Here is a 16,793-nt window from a genome sequence, read left to right on the forward strand (position 1 = left end):
GCTTCCTGCCGAGCAGGGAGCCCGACGCGGGGCTCGATCCCAGGACCCTGGGATCATGACCTGAGCCGAAGGCAGACGCTTAACGACTGAGCCACCCAGGCACCCCACTACTATCAAGTTTTATCTCATAATACCTTGGGACTTAGTATATTAAAATTATAATGGAAATGGTACCAAAACAACCTAATCCATCTAGTCACACCCTTAATACATTAAGTCACATCAAAGTCTGATAATTAGTAATAATACACCTTAAAAAAAAATCATTGCAGGGGCGCCTGGGTGGCTCCATCAGTCAAGTGTCTGCCTTCGGCTCAGGTCATGATCCCAGGGTCCTGTGACTGAGTCCCCCATCGGGCTCCTTGCTCAGTGGGGAGCCTGTTTCTCCCCCTACTTGTGCTCTTTCTCTGACAGATGAAAAATAAAATCTTAAAAAAAAAATTAAAATCATTGCAGTGTTGCCTAAGAATACTCTAATGGGTCCCAATAATGTAATAAATAACAGCTTTACTTATCTTAATATAATAAATTGAGAGTCACTGTTCAAAATTTATTTGGTATTTTAGTTGGTATGACACTTAGTTGGTTGCATTATCTTTTTACATTATATGGCCATGTACACTATATTCTGACATACATGGTACACAAAGTAAGATCCTTGAGAACAGTTATGCACAATACACGCAATATTGAATTTATACATTGGATCCCAGGACATGACTGACTGGAAAAGACGGACTAGGCATGTTGGGTGTTGGGTGTTGGGGGAAGGAACCCGAAGTGACAGAACACACAGTAAACACACATCCGGTGTGAAGAGCAGCCGCAGCTCTGGCCATGATGCCTCTGAGACGGTGGGGCTAACTTACGTTAACCCATTTAGGGCTACAAAGACAGATATCATCACCATCAGGATATAGGGGCAGGGTTTGGTGAACCATTGCTATTTGGGACTTTAGGAAACTGACGTTTTTTCTTAGGCCATTTTAATATTACTTGAGTAACAGATAATAAGGACAATATACACAACCTCCAACTAAAATCCTGCTGTAGTCTAGACAGTGAAGTGGTACATTAGAAAACTTTAAAACTGCAGCTCCTTTTGGATCCCCCAAAGTGTATCTGCACTCTTCTTCAAACGGGCCTCCTCCTCAGGAGTCAGAGTCACCTTCACAACATCTGAAATTCCATTCTGTCCCAAGACGCAAGGGACACTAAGGAAGACATCATCTTTAATTCCATAGAGACCCTGAAGACAAAATGAAAAGTATTTTATGTTTTGAGTATGCATTCTGGGGTCTCCCAAGACTCGCATTCTTTACAATTATGAAGCTTATTTAATACAACTTGAGAAGCAGGAATTCCTTTCCACCATTTTCAGTTAGGATGTTATGAACAGTGCAAGTCATCAAAATACCAGGAAAGACTTCTGTTCTAAAAGAAAATCTAAATTATTGCCATTATCCATATCACTGTCAAAATTTTTATTGATAACATCTTGGCAACTCTACCCTGATTTTTTTCCTCCAAAGAAAAAATTTTTCTTTTATGGTCTTCCACCCACCTCCACTTATTATCATAAGTTATCAAGTATCTATGTGGTGAACATAGTATACTAGCAGACATTAATCCTAAAGCTCAATGATTTCTCTCCAAAAAGAAAGTTGTGAGTGCATTAATTTATGTCACTTAAATCAATGACAACTAACCTAACTGCTTTCACAGAAGAATCTTTTTTAAAAAACAGGAAATAATGGCATTCAAATACAATGTATCACTACACACACCTACCTTAATCATGGTGGAAATTGGATGCACCCGCCTAAGATTCTTCATTATACTTTCGGCCAGATCTGCCACAGACAGTCCAATGGCCCAGGAAGTGTAGCCTTTCAGTTTGATCACCTCATAGGCACTGTAGGGTAGGGAAGGACAGGAAAAGGTAGGAAAAAGTAGAGTAAGAGAAAACAAACAACAACATTGCTTTCACTGAACACATGCTTTACAGCAAATAATGCCATAAAGTTACATTATGTATCTGAGTAATGTTTGCCACGTATACCAAGATATTATGTATAGGGATGTTCCAAGAGTATTGTTAGTAATTTCAAAAACCCTGGCAATAAGCCCACTGCTCTCCAACAGGGAGAATGGGTAAACTGTGGTACATACAGTGAACATATTCAATACAGTGGAATATTTACAAAACTGTCAAAACAAGTTAACTATATCTACATGCAACAAAATAAAGAATTCTTTAAAATGTAATACTGAATTTAAAAAAGTAACTCCAAAATTACATATAGTGTGTTTGACTCAAGATTATTTCAAGCAAGGGATGGGTGGTAGGACAGAAAGATGAGTGGGAGAAGGAGCTCAGAACTCATTCATATCCAAGAACCGAGAGACTAATGATTTTTTTTTTTTTTTTAAAGATTTTATTTATTTATTTGAGAGAGAGAATGAGATAGAGAGAGCACATGAGAGGAGGGAGGGTCAGAGGGAGAAGCAGACTCCCCGCTGAGCGGTAAGCCCGATGTGGGACTCGATCCCGGGACTCCAGGACCATGACCTGAGCTGAAGGCAGTCGCTTAACCAACTGAGCCACCCAGGCGCCCCGAGACTAATGATTCTAACCCAAAAACACAACACTTGGTTGACAGCTATTGTCAATGTTTCTTGGGTTGGGTGGTGGGTTCACAGGTTTTTGTTTTGTTTTTTGTTTTTTAAGATTTTTTATTATTTATTTGACAGAGAGAGACACAGCGAGAGAGGGAACACAAGCAGGGGGAGTGGGACAGGGAGAAGCAGGCTGCCCGCAGAGCAGGGAGCCCAATGCGGGGCTTGATCCCAGGACCCCGGGATCACGACCTGAGCTGAAGGCAGACGCCTAACGACTGAGCCACCCAGGCGCCCCAGGTTCACAGGTTTTTATAAGAGGGCCTTGTCTAAATCAATCATGATTCATTATTCATTTCTATAGACCTGAGGTCCACACATGATTTATAATAAGTAAATAATGGGGCGCTTAGGTGGCTCAGCCAGTTAAGCGTCTGCCTTCGGCTCAGGTCATGATCCCAGGGATCGGAGTTCAAATCCCGTATCTGGCTCCTTGCTCAACGGGAAGCCTGCTTCTTCCTCTGCCTGCCGCTCCCCCCCTGCTTATGAGCTCGCTTGCCCTCTCTGATAAATAAAATCTTAAAAAATATATTTATGTATGTATATGTAAAATAAGTAAATAATGCTACCAAGCTGAAAGCTTCCCTATTTAAACAATTTCTAACAGTTTATATTTTCAGTACAATTATGAATCTAGACGTTGTTTAAAACTTTATAATCATCTGAATAAACAAGTTAGCTGCTTCTATTCATAAAGCCTGTAACAGGAAACTGAATTTAAAAATTCTTGGGGCACCTGGGTGGCTCAGTCGGTTGAGAATCGGACTCTTGTTTTCAGCTCAGAGTGTGATCTCTGGGTCGTGGGAATGGCCCCATGTCAAGCTCCATGCTCAGCAGGGAGGTCTGCTTAAGATTCTCTCTCTCCCTCTGCCCTTCCCCTGCACCACGCGCACATGCTCTCTCTCTCAAATAAATAAATCTTTTCTTAAAAAATAAATAAATAAGTATTCTTATTTCTGTGGCACCTGGATGGCTCAGTCCATATAGCATGTGACTCTTGATGTCAGGGTTGTGAGTTCAAGTCCCACATGGGGTGTAAAGATTACTTAAATAAAGAAAACTTTAATAAATAAAAATTCTCATTCCTAACTGAATGAACCATATATGCTATTGAAGACTGAATGTGAAAAAAGACTTACAAGCACTAAAAGATTTATCATACTATAGAGAAATATAGCAAAAAAAGACTGTTGCATTAATAAATTTTAGTATCTCTACTTCTGTTTTATAGTATGCTCTTTAACAAAACTTTAGGAAAAAGCTTGTTTATTATTATTATTAAGTAATCTCTACACCCAACGCGGGACTCGAACTCACAAGCCTGAGATCAAGAGTCACATGCTAGGGGCACCTGGGTGGCTCAGTTGGTTAAGCGGCTGCCTTCGGCTCAGGTCATGATCCTGGAGTCCCTGGATCGAGTCCCGCATCGGGCTCCCTGCTCGGCAGGGAGTCTGCTTCTCCCTCTGACCCTCCCCCCTCTCATGTGCTTGCTCTCTCTCATTCTCTCTCTCTCAAATAAATAAATAAAAAATCTTTAAAAAAAAAAAAAAAAGAGTCACATGCTCCACCAACTGAGCCAGCCAGCCAGGCATCCCTAGAAAAATGTTTTCCAGCAAGTACTCAAATGCTATTAAACTTTCAAATAAAAATACTATGTTTTAATCTTCTGTACTGCCAAATTATGGGATCTATTACCTGTCAACCACCTGTTTGTGAACCTCTTTCCACTGTTCCTTATCTGCATCAGTGCCTAAGTCAGGGTGCAGATTCTTCAGAGAGACACCAGCAACGTTCACTCCACTCCATACAGGCACTAAAAGAAATAGTACAGAATCCATTGATTTCCACACGCCATGCAGCAGACCGCAATAGCACTTGAACTGGTCTTAACGGTTAACCCGCTTCAAGTGAACATACTCCTTGCTTGCTGACTTAAGACCCTTGATCTGTAACAGCACTAAGTCACTTTCTTTGAGATTTGCAGACCACTGGCCTTAGGAAATAAAGAACAAGAACTTTCCCAGGCCACAGAGGCCAGCAAGTCTGTTTGAAACCCCCTCACCTTTCTGATTAGCCCAGCCATCTTTCAGCAAAATGTTTTCCTTTTTTTAAGGTCAGACAAATGACTTTACTGACTTCCCTTTGAGTATCTGTAGACCTTGCCCTCCTCTGCAGAAAGAACAGAGTACTCTTGCACAACTCCTTGGTACCAAGGAACCAGACCTTCTTGTACAATCCCCCTGGGCACCAAGGAACTAGAACTTCTTGCAAAACCTCCAAGCATTGAGATAACTCTAACTGGCATCATTAAATCTGCATGTAATCAAGAATGTCACAGATCACTGCGTTCCCTCAACTGATTAAACCCCTTCAAAAATCTCTGGGCCAGGCAGAAACCTGAGTTGGGCTTTTAGACAAGAGTCTGCCTTCTCCCCCAGGTTGCCAGCCTCCTGAATAAAGCTCATATTCCTTTCCAGTCAAAACTCACCTCTTGAGTTCTGGCCTTTTGAGCAATGGGGAGCCGAACTTGGGTTTTGGTAACAATACTAGTAATTTTGACCCATTTTTCTAATTCTCATTTCTTATCTGGGAGGATTATCTGCTTTTGGTAGATGGTCAAGAATACCAACACCCTTACTCTTAAATTTTCATTCATTAATTTATATAAAACTAAGAATTTTCACCATATTCTAACCTGTTTTCAATCTACTGGGATGTTTAATCCATACATATTTGAAATATAAAGATAGTATGAGATCATAAGGGGAATATTCTTGGCATAAGTAACTGAGAACACTGCACAAATTACAACATCTTTCAACTGTGACAGAATTTTTCTATCTGCTTCATTTGGATTGGCTGACCTTTTCAGAGCCATACAGTTCAAGTATAGACAGCTGTGATATCAAATGACTGAGGTCATCCTAAGAACCACCCTCTTATTTTAATATGTCCATTGTTAGTAGTAAAAGAAATTTCATTCCCCATTCCCCATGCCATAAAAAAATGTTAATATAAAAGTTAAAACCTTAACAATTCTTAACATAATTATACCAAAAGATAAGATTTCTAGAAACCATCCTACTCCAATGAATGGATTATCTGATTTCAGCTCTGATTTAATAATGAAACTGCTGTCAATATTTTACACAATCTTTTTGAAAACAAAAAGAGAAAATAAGTTATGCTTACCACTGGAGTCTCCATGCTCCCCAAGGACCCACCCGTGACAGCTTAATGAGTGAACTCCCAGTCTTTCCCCCATTAGGTAACGGAACCGGGCTGAATCCAGATTGCAACCACTTCCAATAACACGGTTTTTGGGAAAGCCACTTATCTTCCAAGCCACATAGGTCAAGATATCCACTACGAAGAAAACATTCAGGCAAAGATACTAGGTAAATTATTAGATAATGTTAAGCTAGTCAAGATCCATCACTCTGTATGAATCTTGATAGTGATTATGACCAATCAATATTTGTTAAATTTTTAAACCTCTATGCATAATACAGCAAATTCATTAAGTATTCAAGAAGTGTAGCTTAATGAAAATAAACTGTGCATCAAGAACACCTTATTCATACCTTTATCCCTTATCTAAGATCTTCTTGGGCAAATAACTAATTTTTTTTTTTTTTAAAGATTCTATTTATTTATTTGACAGAGAGACACAGCCAGAGAGGGAACACAAGCAGGGGGAGTGGGAGAGGGAGAAGCAGGCCTCCCGCGGAATAGGGAGCCCGATGCGGGGCTCGATCCCAGCACCCTGGGATCATGACCTGAGCCAAACGCAGACACTTAAGGACTGAGCCACCCAGGCGCCCCTAATTTTTAAGTTCTAACTACATTCAGGGGCATTGTATCTCCCTTATTATTTTAAACTTAACTATTTTAGCAAATCCATTCACAAGAGGAAAATGAAAAATATGACATATACCATCAGTTTTACTCGAGCTCATCTGTGCAATTAAAGGTCTCACCTGGATTGGAAACGACAAGCAACTTGCAGTTTGGGCTGTATTTTACGATATTAGGAATGATGAACTTAAAGATGTTCACGTTACGCTGGACCAAATTAAGACGGCTTTCCCCCTCTTGCTGACGTGCCCCAGCTGTGACAATAACCAGCTTGGAGTTTGCAGTCACATTATAATCTAGACAAAAAAAAGAACAAAAACCAGATTAAGGCCTTTAAGAGAACTCTATTACCTAGCCAGCAAAAATTTGTTCCATAAACTTTTTTTATGGACATTTTTATCAGTTTTGTTACCTCCCCTATTTCCTTTCACACACAGGTAAATATAGATAAAGGCCTGTAATGCCACCCTCCCACCCCCAACTCCTCCTTTAGTTTTTGGCCACTTAACATGGAGGAAGAGTTCATCGACACCTTCCTTGTATTCTGGTTTTAGACTGGGACTTTATATAATGACAGCTGGGAGGAGATGGAAAGAATCAAATGAGATATTATCCCCCAATTTTTTGCCACCTGAGCACATGCTCACACTCTTCCGTACTCCTATTTCTACTTTACTACTTCATTGTGATCATACCAGCCCAGAGACAGGCTGTTTTGTTTTGTTTTTAAAGCAAAGGCAACTTTACATTTATCAAGCATGTCTTGCTTCTAGATACCCTATGGCACAGGATGGTTAACCCAGCCCATAGATAAGTGGTCAATGATTTTCAAGTGTCCAAAAAAAACACCATTTGTACACATATTCAGGTTTCCTGACTAGGGCTCTTAAGTGTGAGAGGCCCAAGAATACCTGAACATTTACCCTATTCTCAACCTTGTGTTAGTGTGTGAAAGGAAGTAGGGGAAGTCAAGTATATTAAATTTAAATATTAGAAACAATGTGGTTACATATGAACCTGAGGAGCTTTACTAATTACATTCTAACTCAGATGCTTTCCACATTATGGACACACTGGATTTCCATTTAAAACCATTTACTAGAAATTGAAACTGATATAAATAGGTTACCAATGCAAAACTGTTCAAAAGCAGGCTCTCTGATCCGTATAAAAAATAAATTTTTGAAGAGGCAGAATTTCAAGCCTGACAGAGAATTAAGTCTAGCACAGACCACAATATAAACTTGCTGAAATCAACCTTTGCCAGAGACAATTTTTGGTGTTCTAAGGAAAAGGCTGCCGTGCTGGAGATCCATCATCTCTCCCTTCAGTTTGTCTTCTATGACATCAACAAGAGCAAGTTCATCTGCCAAGTCCTAAAAGATATAAAATTTTTAGTGAAATGGAAAATTGCTACTTCCAAGTTTTAGAAAGGCATGCAAAATTTCTGTATTTCTAGCATAGAAGAGTTCTGCTACTTTATTAGTATCCAGACATACCTCAAAGTAGAGACAGGCCCCCATTTAAAAACTGACTCACAGATGACCCATGCATAGGAAGAAGTACTGATCTTCTCTCCTCACTAGAGTAACCTTTGCAAGAGCTCCACCATGCCACTGTATGGAAGCAGAACACTGGATTGGCAATGGATGGAATAATATTCAATTACATGAAACTGCTCTATTTATGCTCTCAAATTCAGTTTTACACATTGATTTTAGGTCATTATTCACTACATAAGTGATTCTGACTAGTATTAATTCTTGGAAGTTAAAAAAGTGATATTCTGAATCATTCTTTGTATGTCTTCCATGTATTAACCAACACTAACAGTATTAAGATAGATTTGTGTATTGCAAAATAGTATTGGTGAAAAATATCCTTTCAGTTGAACCTGTAAATGTTCACAGGTGCATCTCAGACCAGAAGCACCAATAAGAGCTTTAATACACATGGGATGTGAACTATTATAACCAAGTAAATTATACTAGCTGAGCTTACAGATCTACCGCCTGAGTTATCTATAATATAAAAACCTGGCAGTTATTCTTACATACACCCGAGTTAGAGAGCATCACAGGAAAAGACCACAGGTGATTCACAGATGTGAGAAAAACAGATGGCATCAATTTCTGATCCAGTGGGAAAGCAGTAAGAATTGGTATAGGCATCCCCTCATTTTTAGAAGTTTTGTAAATTATTTTATTTAAATTTAGATTTGGAGTTCCCAATAAGGGAGTGAAATGATTAATTCTGGGTTTTGAACAGGAAAGGATTGAAATAAGGAACCGAAGGCAGAAAAGAGCTATGTAGAGGTTGGGTAACAACACATGTTGCTTTATATGTGTTCTTAGGAGAGGCCACATAGTGTAAAGGTTATGGAGCTAAAATTTAGTTAGAAAGAATTTGTGAATGAATAAAGAACACATTTTACAGTAGTCAAGCCTGCTTTATGTAAAAAAGAAAATTGAGGCAGCTTATGATAAAATATTTTAAATTTAGATTTGGAGTTCCCAATAAGGGAGTGAAATGTAAAGTGTAAGCTGCCTCAATTTTTTTTTTTTTTACATTATTTTACATTATTTTTTACATTATGCCAATTCACTTTTACACAAGACCTAACATTAGTACCTGTTTTCACTAACTGAAAGAAATCCAAAGAGGATCTTTGCTTTTATGAAAAAAAGGCAAAAAGCAGAAATAGCATTCAGTGTTTTTTTCTACAGTGAGCCCTCGGAGAAGTAGCATACATCCTAGGTACCACCAAGCTCCCTCCCCAGGGAACTTTACTCAGCATCTCAGTCTCAAGCTACCATAGCTTTGAACTGTGTGAGCATCTGTACTTTATTTTGTGCATCTGTTAGCAAGATGTGTCCTAAAGTATCAGAAAAGCCTAAGGTTATTTTTCTTGGGTCTGCAAATGCTCAAAAAATTTTCCATATAAATTAATGGTAACTAGGGGCGCCTGGGTGGCTCAGTCGTTAAGCGTCTGCCTTCGGCTCAGGTCATGATCCCAGGGTCCTGGGATCGAGCCCTGCATCGGACTCCCTGCTCCGCAGGAGGCCTGCTTCTCCCTCTTCCCCCCCCCCCCGCTTGTGTTCCCTCTCTCGCTGTGATTCTGTCAAATAAATAAATAAAATTAAAAAATACTAATAATAATTAATTAATGGTAACTGTCTCTTCACTTTATACCATTTTGGCTTCGGAAAAGCTTCATAGGAATGCTCTCCTTTAGGATAGTGGGGGAAACCTTTACACTATGTGGCCTCTCCTAAGAACACATATAAAGCAACATGTGTTGTTACCCAACCTCTACATAGCTCTTTTCTGCCTTCAGTTCCTTATTTCAATCCTTTCCTGTTCAAAACCCAGAATTAATCATTTCACTCCCTTATTGGGAACTCCAAATCTAAATTTAAAATATTTTATCATAAGCTGCCTCAATTTTTTTTTTTTTACATAAAGCAGGCTTGACTACTGTAAAATGTGTCCTTTATTCATTCACAAATTCTTTCTAACTAAATTTTAGCTCCATAATTGGTACCAAAATTTACTATTCAAGGTGGGGATTTTTGTGGGATAGAGACAAGATTTCCCACATTTAGTGTGATTTTAATTTTACCAAATGTATGAATGATTTTCAATTCAACAATTATTTTAAAATAACTTTTCATTTGTAGGCAATTCATGCATGTTAATACGGCAGTGAATTTAAGGAACTGTGTCACCTGCCTAACAAAAGGTTCAGATACCTTTTCGGTATGGCATCACATTTCTAAAGTTTGTTCCACAGAAAGTTCTTTGAGTGCATGAACCTGAGTATTTGTACATACAATGTGATAATGCAATTCTTGGAGGAGTGGGGGGATGGGTGGCTTCCAGAAAGATGGGCTCTCACTTACCTTCATTAAGATACTGATGGCACAAGCCATGCCAACAGCACCAACCCCAACAACTGTAATCTTATTCTGGGGGGTATGTTCTTCCTTAAGAAGATTCTGAATCAGCTGATCTTTGAGAGTTGCCATTTTGGACTTAGAACCAAAAGGAATCTATAGGGGGAATAACACGCACAGTCACTACATCTTCTTTAAATTAATGCTATTGACCAAAAGTTGTTCCAAAAGAGCTTATTTTACTTCTGGGATGCTTGCCACTAAAAAGGGGGAAGGAAAAAACCTAAAGATGACCAAAGGAATCCTGAAAGACCTAATGCCAGGGTCTGGCCTGCCTAGGATCTTGGTGTAAAGGATCTTACCTTGGCGTGGAAAAATAATATTGACGTTTGGGTGTAAGTATAGCTTCCTGACGACTCACTCATCTTGACTTATTAACCCCAAGCAGGGCCGCCTTTCCTCACACAAAATCACTGTGAGCTGCCTGCTCAGCTCTACTCCAGTCACCAGGGTTCCCGCCAAACCCTCAAATGGAGGAACGTGCAAAAAGCTCTTGTAACTGCCTCACGGAACGACCCAGTCGCCGTAGGAGGTGCAAAAAGCTCTGCTCATGCGCACTCACTCCTTCCTCCAGCCCCAGAAGGATGGGCGGAGATCAGACCAACAGCTCAGCAGGAGCTCCTGGGGTTACCGCCCCTCCCCCACCTTGCCCTGCTCGGGGCTTGCGCGCATGCTCATTTCCAAGCAGTGGGCGGGGACAAAAGTAGGGTCCGGGCCGTTGCTTTCCAGAGTCGGGCACTGGCCCAGACCGCGGCGGGCTGGGAAGCCCCGCCCATGAGCGGAAAGGATTGGGAATTAGCATGCTCTTAGGGTCACACGGAGCGAGCCCCGAGGCGGACTTTAGACCTAACTAGTGCCCCTGCTGGCTGCCTCCCTGGCCTCGCGCGCGGCCACAGCTAGACTTTAAATCGCAAATACTTGGTTGCTGTTAACCAACAGGGAGGGAGGAGCCTCCTGTGGCTTCTACCGTGATCGATGTTGCAAAGGCGTGAGGCCCCGTAGGAGGAAGTGCAAAAATAGCTGCAGAGGCCTGGAGCCCTAAAGTTTATAATAGATACTTGGTGGAATCCTCCATTTCCTGAGCCGGGGAGGAGGCCTTCGCTCTGCTAATCCAACCCTGCACTGCATTCACCGGGAAGATTATCACAGGTTGCATCCCAAAGCGCCACGTCTAGTCTTGAGTTCCAAAAGGACAAAAATATCCGAGAGGACTTCCAGGCAGGCAGCCCAGAGTTACCAAGCTGGAATCGGGTCTCTCCTCACAAATCATTGCTATTTCTAGACCTGGCTTCACCAAAACCTAAGCCCTGGGATCCAGCGCTCCCTTCAATGTGGGGACACGGGTGAGGGAAGAGCCCTACAGAAAGAGGGTCTACTCCCCAACTCTGCCACCACTCTGTGACCTCTGAGTTGCCCTAACCTTCTCCCAGCTTTAGGTTCCCCCATTTCTCAGAACGAGTGGATGGTACCAGATATCCTACTCTCAAAATACCATCTGCGATGCAGGAGGGCTGAGACTCTCTTCCTGCTTCATCTCTGCACGCATCGTGCCTAGCGTAGCACCCGATACATCAGCAGCTTAGTAAATGTAATCTGCGCAAAGAGCGCCCTATAATCAGCAGACAGCAGCCGCTCTGTGGAGTCCACCTCTCGAGAGTCCCAGGGTTAAAAAGCGACCCGAGCAGCGCTCCCCGGCTTTCAGACCTCCTCCCTCTTCCCCCACCCCCGACTGCTGAGGCTTTTCGGAAACCGGACCTCGAGTTCTGCGCCGTTTGCCTATTTTAAGCCCGTAGGAATGCCCCACCCTTCAAATCTGTCAGATCCTTGTTTTCTGCATCTACCTGGGCTTTCGACCACAGATAGCTGCGGCCACCTCGGTTCCCCAGCCCGACCAGAGGCCGCGGTGCCCGCTTAGAGCAAAAGCGGAACGCGGCGGGCTCCCGAGCCCACGCATGGCGTGGCCACCGCCCAGGGCAGCGGACTCTGCCTCCACCCCGCCACCCCCACGCCCCGGACGCTGAGAGCCCTTCGCGGGCAGCACGAGCTAGCAATCCAGAGGCAGCTCGCTCTCCTGACCCTCCAGCTCAGCGCGCTTGGAGCCCGACCGTACCGGGAGTGCACGTCGGGCGGGCGGGCGTCAGCGGCGCGCGAGGCTGGATCCGGACTTGGCGGCAGCGGCTCCGACACTCGGAGCTGAGCGCGGGAGGGGCCTTAAATGGAACCGCGAGGCTGACGTCAGGGGGGAGCCGGGCGGACGTGCGGGAACCCACGTGTGGGTCGGGCTAGGGGCGGGCTCCGAGCCGGGCGGGGCAGTGGAGAAGCTTAGGCGGCGCGCGCAGCGGGGCCGCGGACCTGCCGACAGACCCATGTGCGTCCGGAGATCTAAGGGGCTGTCAGAGCCACGCTACCTCTGGCCGCAGAAGCCCAGGCCATTAAAGCCGACCTCAGGAAGGGCTTAATCGGAATCTTCACTGCTGTTTCCCATTGCCCAGAACAGCTTCTGGCACGCAGGCGCTCAACAATTTGTTGGAAAGGAGGGAATGCCTAGCACAGCATCCTTCTGACCTTACCCAGGTCGAGTGACCTCCAAAACTTGTCGCTGCGTCGCGCACCTGCTGCTAAACCTTCCAAGTCCCCCAACTCAGCTCTAGCCTTCGTTGGTGCTGGTTCCTTTGCCTGGCCTGCCTTCCTTCTCTATATCTTCTTTAAAAACTTACCCATCATCTGGTACCACACACACACACACACACACACACACAAACTCCCTTGTCTCTGCGCGCGCGCGCGCACGCACACACACACACTCTCTCTCTCTCTCTCTCTCTCCCTTGTATCTGCATCTGCGGAGCTGTGTCTCCATGGATCAATCTACTTCCTCCTTTGCACGGGGGACCAACTTAGTGCCCAGTTCTGAGGAAGACCCATAATTATGGGTTTCTTAGTTTTGAAGGGAACATAACATGCTAACCTCAGTTCCAGAAAAGCAGGGCATCTCTCTAGCATGTCTTAACAGTTTTCTCATCACTCTAGGAGGCCCAGCCACCTAGGCTCTCACCTCAAACACACAGCTGGACCAGCTGAAGGCCAACCACAGATTCTCCATTGTTTCTCAGGGCAGGGCTGATTGCAGTATTGCCTGTGGTTACTCAGTTTTTGCAACAATGTCCTCATTCAGTCAGGGCTGGGCTCCTGCCTACTTATCAGATGTGACCGCAGCTGCTGGCAAGAGGGCAGAGCTCAGAGAAGAGAAGGTAGGCGGGGGAGACAGGTAAGAACTGGACTGACCTCTAAAGGTAATCTAGGCAGAAAGTTTTCAGCCCCCTAAATTAAGACACCTAACAGCTCCCTCCAAGCACAGCTTCCTTCTTCTTTGCAGAACAGTAGCCTCTACTTAACCCTACAAATATGAATAAAACAAGTACCATAAAACAAGTACCAAATTTACTGAGCACCTCCTATGTGCCAGGCAGCAAGCTAGGTAATACTTATACTCATCTGCACGGTAATTCTTCTTCTTTTTTTTTTTTGTTAAAGATTTTCTTTGGGACGCCTGGGTGGCTCAGTTGGTTAAGCGACTGCCTTCGGCTCAGGTCATGATCCTGGAGTCCCGGGATCGAGTCCCACATCAGGCTCCCTGCTCGGCAGGGAGTCTGCTTCTCCCTCTGACCCTCCTCCCTCTCATGCTCTCTGTCTCTCATTCTCTCTCTCTCAAATAAATAAATAAAATCTTTAAAAAAAAAAAGATTTTCTTTATTTATTTGACAGAGAGAGAGAGATAGCGAGAGCAGGAACGCAAGCAGGGGGAGTGGGAGAGGGAGAAGCAGGCTTCCAGTGGAGCAGGGAGCCCGATGTGGGACTTGATCCCAGGACCCTGGGATCATGACCTGAGCTGAAGGCAGACGCTTAACAGCTGAGCCACCCAGGTGCCCCCTTCACGGTAATTCTTTGGAGTAGGCATAATTATCCCCATTTTGCAGATTAAGAAGCCGAGGCTCAGAGAGATTTGTGACTTTGCCAAGGTCATACAACTAATAAGTGATTTCAGCTGATTCTTTTTTATTTATTTTTATTTTTTTAAAGATTTTATTTATTTATTTGACAGAGAGAGAGACAGCAAGAGAGGGAACACAAGCAGGGGGAGTGGGAGAGGGAGAAGCAGGCTTCCCACGGAGCAGGGAGCCCTATGCGGGCGCTCGATCCCAGGACGCTGGGACCATGACCTGAGCCAAAGGCAGACAGCTCCCTCCAAGCACAGCTTCCTTCTTCCTTAGAAGGAAGGCACACCCAGGCACACCCTCAGCTGATTCTTTAGAACTGACTCCAAAGCCTGTGATTTTTTTCTGTACAGGACGTTGCCCCATCTCCACCCCTCACCCCCGTCTCCACAAAAGTCAAATTATGGAGGGGGCCCAGCCAGTTCTAGGCTCAGAAAGTTTCATTTTCAGTGACAAGTAGTAGATGTCACTGGGTGTCCCTGCCTGTCTGCCGAGCTGAGTCTTCTCCTGCCCTCAGACTGGTACTTACACCGTCTGCACTCCTGCTTTGCAAGCCTGTAGACCTGGACTGGAGTTTACACCAGCTTACACATGGCTGAGCTTGGGACTTCGCAGCCTTCATGATTGCCTGAGCCAATTCTTTATAATAAATCTTGTTATATCTCCTATTCGTTCTGTTTCTCTGGAGGACCCTAATATGGTCCAAACAGAAGAATTTCTGTACAAAAGTCCAAGCAGAATGTAGGACCCATGGGATGGGTCAGAAAAACACTGTTTCAGAGGACAGAACAGACTTCTCCAACCTAACCAAGGGTTCTTCAAGGATGGTCCCTTTAAAAGGGAACATCTCACAAAGAGGTGGCTTGACCAGGGGACAGGCTGGCCTCACAGAATGGGTGGTGCTCAGCAACCAATATAAGATTTTCCTAAAATGGACCTGGCCAAAGAATAGTGTCCACCCAAAATACAGTGCTGAGTCATTCCTTCATTAAGTATTTGTTACACTCCTCCTCAAGAAAGTTCAATGGCTCTTCATTCGAGGGCCTTAAGAATAAAATCCAGGGGTGCCTGAGTGGCTAACTCAGTGGAGCACCTGCCTTCTGCTTGAGTTGTGATCCAGGAGTCCTAGGATCAAGCCCCATGTGGGAGCTCCCTGCTCAGCAGGGAGCCTGCTTCTTCCTCCACACAGCCCCCCCCTCACCACTCGTGCTTTCTCTCCCTATCTCTCTCTCTCAAATAAATAAATAAAATCTTTAAAAAATAATAATAATAAAATCCAAATTCCTTGGAAGGCACCCTAGGCCCTCGATGATGCAGTGCCCACATCCCCTCTCTGGAGATAACTATTTTCCTGCATGCTTCCTACATGCCAGTCCTAACACTCCTTACTACCTTCCCCAGATAGGCCATGTACTTCCACCCAGGCAGTTCCTTCAACCTGCATGTTCTCCACCTTGCCACCAGCCCTGCCCTCCCAAAACCCACAGACTTATAGATCAAATGCTGTTGCTTGAGCTTTATATTAAACTAATTCTTATTGCTGCTCCTCTCTTTTCCTCATTAGATTATGAGCTCCTCATGGACAGAAAAAACTTTCTCCTTCATCTCCATACTCCCAGCACATATGTTTATTTGTTTTATAAATATATTTTGAATTACATGTCTGCTATGCAAAGGGCACTATGCTAGGTGCTGGGGATATAACAATGAATGAGACAAATGTGTAAGTCTTCAAAGACTATACCATTTAATGGGGGAGACCAACAGCATTCCCCCCTATGGTTAAAATGTAAGATAGAATATAAGACTACTTCAGAAGAGGTAGAAAAAAATTACTCTAGCATTCAGAAGAGAGAAGGGTCCTTTGGCCAGGAATATCAGAGAAGGCTTCCTGGGAGAGGCAGCATCTGAACTTAGCCTAGAAAAAGACTTCAATTGCTGAAGATCAGATGTTGAGAAAGCAGAGAATGCAGTGTGAGCAAATGCATAGAGGCAGGAAATTCGAAGTGTGCCTGGTGAATCTTCAGCTTTAAATGCCAGGCTATGAAATGTGGGTGTTTTTGTTGTTTTTTGGTGGTCAATAGAAGTCATAGATGTTTTGGGAGAATGGGAGAGATAGAGTGCAAGCAAGGGAGTTGCAAAGTCATGGAAAGCGGGACAGGGTGGGGCGACACACCTTGTTTGTAATAATACACAAGAAGCTCAGAACATATACAGCTCCAACCACAACTGCACAGGACATTCACTTCCCTGACACACCCTACACAGCCCCGCAGCCCCTCTTTTTTTCACCTTTTCTTTTTTT

The 16,793-nt window shown here is 43.6% G+C and overlaps 1 protein-coding gene across 3 annotated transcripts; it reads right to left on the bottom strand.

Moving 5' to 3' along the window:
* Positions 1-529: 529 nt before the first annotated feature.
* LOC118546196 (L-lactate dehydrogenase A chain) lies at positions 530-12,754 on the bottom strand. 3 transcript variants are annotated; one of them, XM_078058320.1, is made up of 8 exons: positions 12,604-12,754; positions 10,440-10,589; positions 7,796-7,913; positions 6,660-6,833; positions 5,872-6,045; positions 4,375-4,492; positions 1,792-1,915; positions 530-1,249 (listed from the first exon to the last, which is right to left on the bottom strand). In XM_078058320.1, exons 2-8 carry the CDS (start codon positions 10,563-10,565, stop codon positions 1,085-1,087), a joined length of 999 nt encoding a protein of 332 aa, XP_077914446.1. In that variant the 5' UTR covers positions 10,566-10,589; positions 12,604-12,754; the 3' UTR covers positions 530-1,084. The 3 variants fall into 3 exon arrangements, with proteins under 3 accessions (XP_077914446.1, XP_077914447.1, XP_077914448.1); XM_078058321.1 differs by lacking the exon at positions 10,440-10,589 and having other exon boundaries at positions 12,604-12,687; XM_078058322.1 differs by lacking the exons at positions 1,792-1,915; positions 12,604-12,754 and having other exon boundaries at positions 530-1,127; positions 4,398-4,492.
* Positions 12,755-16,793: the final 4,039 nt, after the last annotated feature.

The sequence above is a fragment of the Halichoerus grypus genome, chromosome 11 (assembly GCF_964656455.1).
Source record: "Halichoerus grypus chromosome 11, mHalGry1.hap1.1, whole genome shotgun sequence".
NCBI lineage: Eukaryota > Metazoa > Chordata > Mammalia > Carnivora > Phocidae > Halichoerus > Halichoerus grypus.

Coding starts and splice junctions, on each gene's coding strand:
- LOC118546196 (XM_078058320.1), bottom strand. CDS start 10,565: ATGGCAACTCTCAAAGATCAGCTGATTCAGAATCTTCTTAAGGAAGAA. Junction 4,493..5,871: donor GGAGCATGGAGACTCCAGTG/GTAAGCATAACT, acceptor TATTTCTTTTAG/TGCCTGTATGGAGTGGAGTG. Junction 1,250..1,791: donor CAATTTCCACCATGATTAAG/GTAGGTGTGTGT, acceptor TTTTGTCTTCAG/GGTCTCTATGGAATTAAAGA.